Source organism: Corylus avellana, chromosome ca3 (assembly GCF_901000735.1).
Source record: "Corylus avellana chromosome ca3, CavTom2PMs-1.0".
NCBI classification, from domain to species: domain Eukaryota; kingdom Viridiplantae; phylum Streptophyta; class Magnoliopsida; order Fagales; family Betulaceae; genus Corylus; species Corylus avellana.
In genome coordinates this window covers 35,680,976-35,688,971 of record NC_081543.1, presented here as the reverse complement: position 1 = coordinate 35,688,971, position 7,996 = coordinate 35,680,976, and the positions used below count along the sequence as shown (strand labels likewise).

General features: G+C 34.4%; 1 protein-coding gene and 1 pseudogene across 1 annotated transcript; both read left to right on the top strand.

The window, feature by feature from the left end:
* LOC132174509 (uncharacterized) overlaps window positions 1–4,442 on the top strand; it is a 5,248-nt pseudogene extending 806 nt beyond the window's left edge.
* Window positions 4,443–4,706: 264 nt separating this feature from the next.
* On the top strand, window positions 4,707–7,491 carry LOC132174508 (G-type lectin S-receptor-like serine/threonine-protein kinase At4g27290). Its single transcript, XM_059586155.1, has 8 exons — window positions 4,707–5,307; window positions 5,373–5,501; window positions 5,630–5,764; window positions 5,926–6,083; window positions 6,155–6,365; window positions 6,489–6,726; window positions 6,838–6,988; window positions 7,192–7,491. Exons 1-8 carry the CDS (start codon window positions 4,707–4,709, stop codon window positions 7,489–7,491), a joined length of 1,923 nt encoding a protein of 640 aa, XP_059442138.1.
* The last annotated feature ends 505 nt before the right edge of the window (window positions 7,492–7,996 follow it).

Genomic DNA, 7,996 nt, shown 5'->3' with positions numbered 1-7,996 from the left:
CAATTCCACATTTCCACAAAGAATTTTGTTTTTTAAAAAACTTTGGACACTTGTCTGAAGCACCAAGCTCCGGTCCAGCTACAAAGGGGCCCCTCCAACTATTAAAAAAAAAATATTTATTGCTGGTCTGCAGTAGCCCCAAAACCTATTTAAAAAAAAAAAATTCTTTTCCCTCTTTCTCTCACGCACTCGCCTCTCTGCTTTTGTTCTCTGAGTTCTCAGTTCTCTCCCTTTCTCTTTTCTGAAAGACTGAATCTCCGTCGCTCTCCAGCCTCTCCTTCAGTGATGATAAATTGCATTTGTAACTTATAAGAGTAAAGGTTTGAAGATCATATATTAGGTGAGTTTTACATCCTTTGTTCCCTTAAAAATTAGAATTGATTTAGGGTTAATTTTATGCATTAAATCTTGATTTGTTTTCTCTTGATGAAAGAAGAGTACCCAAAAATTGTTTATAATTTAAATGGGTGTCATATTGTTATGTCTTTTTAGGGCAGCAATGAAAGTGATTCAATCAGTCGGATTTGGCCCATTTGGGCAGCTGCATTTGGGGACTTGGATTTTTAACTGCTAATTCCATACAGTGCGTTCCCAACCATCCCTGTCTTCGGTCCATTCACGACAGGTAATGCCTTGGTCGTGGAACACTTTATTACCCATTTCACTATATTTGAGGAACAAGATTTTTGACGTGTATATATATATATATATATATATATATATATATATAATTTAATGTCCTTTAAAATTTTTAACAAAATTACGGATTTAGAATTTTAGAAATTGTTGACTGCAAGAGTTATGGTTTTGATTTATTCAATCAAATTGACGTACTAACTGCTTAGAAAAACAAAATTGACCTAGTAACTGAAAATAATAATAATAATAATGTGAGGTTTGTTTGCTATCTTACAATTATTATTCCCATTTTAAAAAATATATATCTAATATCAAATAATAGATAATTAGATATGCATTTAATTCTGGGATTGAAATTTTCGACAATTAATTGTTTAAATTGTCGATGCATTGTGAGAGAGCTCGTATAAAATTTTGCTTGTCATTGGCTTTGTTAACGGTCAACTCATTACAAACTGATCATAGGCTATATCCCCATGGAAATTGTATTTATTAGACTATATTCATCAAATAAATGTTAGATTGATGGCTATTTATTAAGATAAGTAGGTTTTGTATAGGCTCTAAGACATATACTGCATTTGGGGACTTGGATTTTTACCAACGACAGCTGCGAGCCTGCGACACTAAGGTATTCCATAATCCCAAGAATCTGGTTTCTATTTTGGAAGTGTTATATTAATGATGTTGTTTATCAATTAAGAGAATAATACATGTTAGTGTATTGATTTTTTCCCCCTTAAGGCTTAATGGGTGTCATGTATGTTCAGGGCAGAAAATAGGTGGTCACTGGTCAGATTGACAAATTGGATTGGGTCCATTAAGAGATTGGATTTTTACCGGAAACACTGAGGTAGGTATCCCAAGAATCTGCTTAATTTTTTTTGTTTTGATTCTTGAAAGTGTTATATTGATGCTATGTTATGATATTGTTTAGCCTCTTTGGCTCTTTAGGCTTTGATTAACTTAAGGGAAAAAATTGAATAATACATGTTAGTGGTACCCATTAATCATTATAAATAGACATCAATTTGATGTAGAACAATTAAACAATACGGCAAAAATTATAGCATAACTGAAAGTCTGAAAACTTGAAACTAAGCGAAGATTGTTGTTGTGTTATTGTTTAGCCTTTTTAGGCTTTGATCAAATTAAGAGAATAATAATACATGTTAGTGGTACTATCCATCATAAATAGTTACATTTGTTTTATTATCGGAAATGTATATTAGAAATTCGATCGTCTATCTTACGGGGTTGTAATTTAACTTGAAAATTTTAGGTTCATGCATCATGTCAAAGTTTAAAACTATTGATTCGTTCTTTAAAAGGAAAGAAGCCGACATTTCGAAAAGTAATACACCGTTGGATCTTAATGCCGAAACTTCAAATCCCGATGAGTGTCATCTTAAATCTTCAAGGGTTGAAGATGAAGAACATCCTTGCGGAGAATCTCTAATTGCGGAGACACAAGAGGCTCATTTTAAATTACCCACACTTAATGTTGATGAAGTTGATGCTTCTTTTATAGAACGAGATCCTGGATTACGTCCTCCGATCTGGGACTATCCAGTCAATCAACGGGATGAAATAAGGCGGGCTTATTTACAACATGGTCCATATCAACCTATTCTTCGAAAGGAACAATATCCACTTTCTGGACCAGAAAAGCACCCTCGTCGCTTTCAAGCTTCTTGGTTCACACAATTTTCAACTTGGCTTGAGTATTCTCGTTCTACGGATGCTGCATATTGTCTACCATGCTATCTTTTTTCTATGAAAGCACTTGGACGTCCTGGATGGGATGTATTTACTATAAAGGGGTTTAGAAGTTGGAAAAAAGTTCATGATGGAAAAAATTGTGCCTTCTTGACTCATATTGGGGAGGATCCTTGTTCACCTCATAATAATGCTGTGAAATATTGTGAGGATTTGCGAAATCAAGCACAGCATATTGATAAAGTATTGAATGCACAAAGTACCGAACAAATTCTAAATAATCGACTTCGTGTGAAAACTTCTATTGATGTTGCTCGGTGGCTTACATTTCAAGGATGTCCTTTGAGAGGTCATGATGAGACTCCTGCTTCAAAAAATCGAGGTAACTTTCTTGAGATGATTCAAATTTTGGCTTCATATAATGAGAAAGTTGCAAGTGTTGTTTTGGAAAATGCTCCACAATTTGCAAAGTATACTTCACATACAATTCAAAAAGAGATTTTGCATGTCATTGCAAGTAAAGTGGAAATAAAATTCGTGAAGATATTGGAGACTCTAAATTTTGCATTATTGTTGATGAAGCACGGGATGAGTCTAAGAGAGAGCAAATGGCTATTGTTTTGAGATTTGTTGATAAAGATGGTTTTATACAAGAACGTTTCTTTGATATAGTTCATGTTAAAGACACATCGGCATTGACTCTAAAGAATGGAATATTTGATGTTCTCTCTCGTTATTGCCTTGATATTCAAAATATTCGTGGACAAGGATATGATGGTGCTAGTAACATGCGTGGTGAATGGAAAGGATTGCAAGCATTATTTCTTAATGATTGTCCTTGTGCATACTATATTCATTGTTTTGCTCATCGATTACAATTAGCATTAGTTGCTGCGTCTAGAGAGGTGGATTCTGTTCATGTGTTCTTCACAAATTTGAATTTTATTATCAATGTGGCTAGTGCTTCATGTAAACGTCATGATCTACTACAAGCTGTTCATGCAACACATATTGCACATATGCAAGCTATTGGTGAGCTTGAAACTGGAAAAGGGGCTAACCAAATTGGCACTTTGAAACGAGCTGGTGATTCTCGTTGGGGTTCTCATTTTAATTCTATTTGTAGCATTATAAGGATGTTTGATGCTACTTGTACAATGCTTGAAGATGTTCAAAGAGAAGGAGGTACTTACTCTCAACGAGGAGATGCTAAGGCTGCTTATAAAATGCTTACATCCTTCGAGTTCATATTTATTTTACATTTAATGAAGGAACTCATGGGCATTACTGATGTTCTTTGTCAAGTGTTGCAGCAAAAATCTCTGGACATTTTAAATGCTATTCATTCAGTTTCTATTGCGAAAAAACTTATCCAAAAGTTGAGAGATGATGGGTGGGATAATTTACTTGAGAACATTGTCTGTTTCTGCAAGAAATCTGAAATTGGCATTCCGGATTTGAGTGCTCGTTATATTGAAGGTCGAGGTCGTAATCAAAAGGATCACATTACAGTGGAGCATCATTATCATTTTGACATATTCAATACTACCATCGACTTTCAATTGCAAGAGCTTGATAGTAGGTTTAGTGAAAAGGCGATGGAACTTTTGATACTTAGCTCTGCTTTGGATCCAAAAGATGCTTATAAATCTTTCAAAATTGACGATATATGTATCCTTGCGGAGAAGTATTATCCTCTTGATTTTTCTGAGCAGGAGAAAATTAATTTGAGATATCAGTTGAGGTATTTTGAATTTGATGTCCGCACCGATCCGACATTACAAAATTTGTCTTCTATTGCAGAATTATGCCAAGGATTGGCAAAGACAAAAAAATCAGAGACATACTATCTTATTGATAGATTGATTCGTCTTATTTTGACTCTGCCAGTGTCTACAGCAACTACCGAACGAGCATTTTCAGCAATGAAAATTGTTAAAACACGACTACGCAACAAAATGGAGGATGATTTTCTTGCAAATAGTTTAGTTATTTATATTGAAAGGGAAATTGCTGAGAGTTTCGATTTAGATTCGATACTTGATGATTTTGTACTTCTAAAAGACCGTAAAGTACAGTTCTAGACACTTTTTTGTATTTTTATCTTTTTGATATAGTGCCGACATGTTATATTTTTAATATATCAATTTGAGCACATATTTATGAACTTTTATAGATTTTTTTTGTGATGCATATACTGTGTGAATTACCAATTTTTCAGTGTGAACAAAATTTTTAGGACGCAAAAAAAAAAAAAAAAAAATTAGGATGCGAAATTTTTTTTTACGGCCCCTACATTCTTAAACATCTGGCTCCGCCACTGTCCTTGTGACACACACCTACCGGAAATGAAGCTTGGATGGAACTTAGTAAGTGGTTTAGATAGGTTTTTATCATCTTGGAAGAGCACGGAAGATCCTTCTCCAGGTGAGTATTCAGTACACATAGATCTTCGTGGGCTTCCGCAAAGGGTTAATATGAAGGGAGATTCAATAAAGACTAGACCAGGGTCATGGAATGGTCTTGGTTTTACGGGTCGTAGGTTAAGACCAAATCAAGTATTTGATTATGAATTCGTGTTGAACGCGAAGGAGGTCTATTACGAGTACAAACTCCTTAACACTTCGGTTTTCTCAAGATTTGTAGTAAACCCATCAGGCATAACGCAACGATTAATGTGGATGGATCGGACACAGAGTTGGGAGACTTTCCTTACATCACAGGCAGATCAGTGCGAAAATTATGGCTTATGCGGTGGATATGCTATCTGCAACATCAATAAATCTCCTACATGTGCATGCTTGGAAGGATTTTTACCCAAGTCTCCAAAAGGTTGGGATTCAGAAGATTGGTCAGATGGGTGTGTTCGAAGGACTCCTTTGGAATGCAATGGCGGAGACGGATTCCTGAAGTGCACGGGGGTGAAATTGCCTGACACATCTTCTTCCTGTATAACAAGAGCATGATCCTCCAGGAATGCAAAGGAATGTGTTTGAAAAACTGCTCCTGCACAGCATATGCAAGTTTAGATGTCAGGGGAGGAGGAAGCGGCTGCGTGCTTTGGTTTGGTAGCCTTGTTGACATAAGAGAATCCGCTGAGGGTGGGCAAGACCTCTATACAAGGATGGCCGCTACAGAACTTGGTGAGTACCATTTTACTTTTATTTTTCTCTTGTTGCTTAATTTTATTTTCTTTCATTTTAAACTAGCCCATAACTCTTGCTATTCTTCATTTTAATTTAATTTCAAATATTCTATTTTGATCTTTTAGATTATCTTCAGAAAAAGATGCACTACAACAAGACGAAACTAGTAGCAATTATAGTCGGCTCATCATTTCTAGTTGTGGGAATGACAATAGTTGCCCTGGTCTCATACATATGCAAGAAGAAATTCAAAAACCAAGGTATATTTGTAAAAAATGGACTCTAATAATAATTGATTCATTATAGAAGATTTATAGCTAAGAAATTCAAATAAATAGCTATTTCATAGAGAACAGATTTGGGGATACGTATTTTAATCCAAGATTTTTTTTTCATGCCCATTCACCTCCTGTTATTTTAGGAATGACAAAAGAAAGAAAGAATTATAAGAATATTGATGAAGGTGGGAAGGAAGATATGGAGTTACTGATATTTGACCTGGCTACCATAGCTAATGCAACAAATAATTTTTCAAACAACAAGAAGTTAGGAGAAGGTGGTTTTGGACCTGTGTACAAGGTAAATAACAACAAAACTAGTTGAGCTATATTTTATTATTTTTGAAAATATACTGACAATTTGATTTTCAGGATACATTACTAGAAGGGAAAGATATAGCTGTAAAGAGACTTTCAAAGGATTCTAGACAAGGACTAAACGAATTAAAAAATGAAGTTATTTTGATTGCCAAACTTCAACACCGAAATCTTGTGAAGCTTCTCGGTTGTTGCATTCAAGAAAATGAAAATATGTTAATTTATGAATACATGCCCAACAAAAGCTTGGACTCCCTTATTTTTGGTTTGAACCTTGACCTTGACTTGATTCAAAGCATTCATGTTGACTCTTATCCTCTTTTATTTATGAAATTGTTTGCTAAGAATTTAGCAAGGTATGAACTAACATGAATGTGAAATTGGACAGATCAAGCAAAGAGTAAATTACTAGATTGGGAGAAACGCATTAACATTATTCGTGGTGTTGCTAAAGGGCTTCTTTATCTTCATGAAGTCTCGAGACTCAGAATTATTCATAGAGATCTAAAAGTTAGTAATATCCTTTTAGATAACAATATGAATCCCAAAATTTCAGACTTTGGTCTAGCTAGATCATTTGGGGGAGATCAAGTTGAGTCTAAGACCAATAGAATTATTGGAACATAGTAAGTATACTTAAAATATTTTTTTATTTGTAAGTGATGCTTTAACTTCTTTAATAGGTTAAGCTTAATTGCTTTTTTAACTTAGTTTTTCTTTGTAATGATGTTTTGCAGTGGTTATATGTCTCCCGAGTATGCGGTGCATGAACATTACTCAGTAAAATCTGATGTGTTTAGCTTTGGAGTTTTGTTATTAGATATAGTGAGTGGAAAGAAGAACAGAGGATTTTGTCACTCTGACCACCACCTTAATCTTCTGGGACATGTAAGCATAAAGAGTTGCAAATTTGAGTTTTTTTTTTTTTTTTTCTTTTTTTTTGTTGTTGAAGGAAACCTTTTATTAACAATGTAGTTAGTGATAGTATAAAGGGTCACGCGATGCCCCTATTATTCTCATACCCTTTCAATAGTCATGGACCAATTTGAGGGTAGTCTGACCAACAAAAAATTGGTTTTCATTTCTTTCAGGTATGGAAACTATGGATTGAAGACAGGCCAATGGAACTGATCGGTGAATTGATAGGTGACTTGTGCACTTTATCAAATGTATTACGACACATTCATGTTGGTTTGTTATGTGTGCAACAAAGACCAGAAGATAGACCAAACATGTCGTCTGTGGTTCAAATGTTGAGCAGTGAGAGTTTATTGCCTAAGCCAAGACAACCGGGGTTCTTTTCAGATTCACTTGAAGTAGATCCTTCATCTTGCAAGCATGCAACTTGTTCAGCAAACGAAATCACCAATACAGTGTTTGAAGCACGGTAAATAGCGTCACTTTAGAGCCAAAGTGGACTGTTATTTTTTAAAGAATTTATGTAATAATGATTTTTGCATATTTAGCTAAACAAAGAAGATATTCTAGAAGCTACTAATCTTTAGGACAAAAGAGTAAAAAAAGAAAACGATAAACAGCTTTGGCTCTTAGGGCAAGGGTGCTCCTACTATATTCATATTTAGCTGGACACAGGAATTATGGCTATATCACGCGTTTCAAAGTGTATGCTTTTCTTTGAATATTTTTAGAATCTAAAATACCCAAATGATCCCATACAATACATAGAGAGGGTGAATCTATGTTTTCTAGTAAATAATATAATTAAAAATTGCAACTACAAAAACAATCACCAAAATAAATCAAAGAAGTAAACAAATAAAAAAACATCAATTTTGGTGATGTAATAGAAAAAAAACTACCAGCAGCTAAACCCAAAAAACTAATCAAGCATAGAAGATCTATTATACAATAAGTTTATACTCACAAAATTTTTGT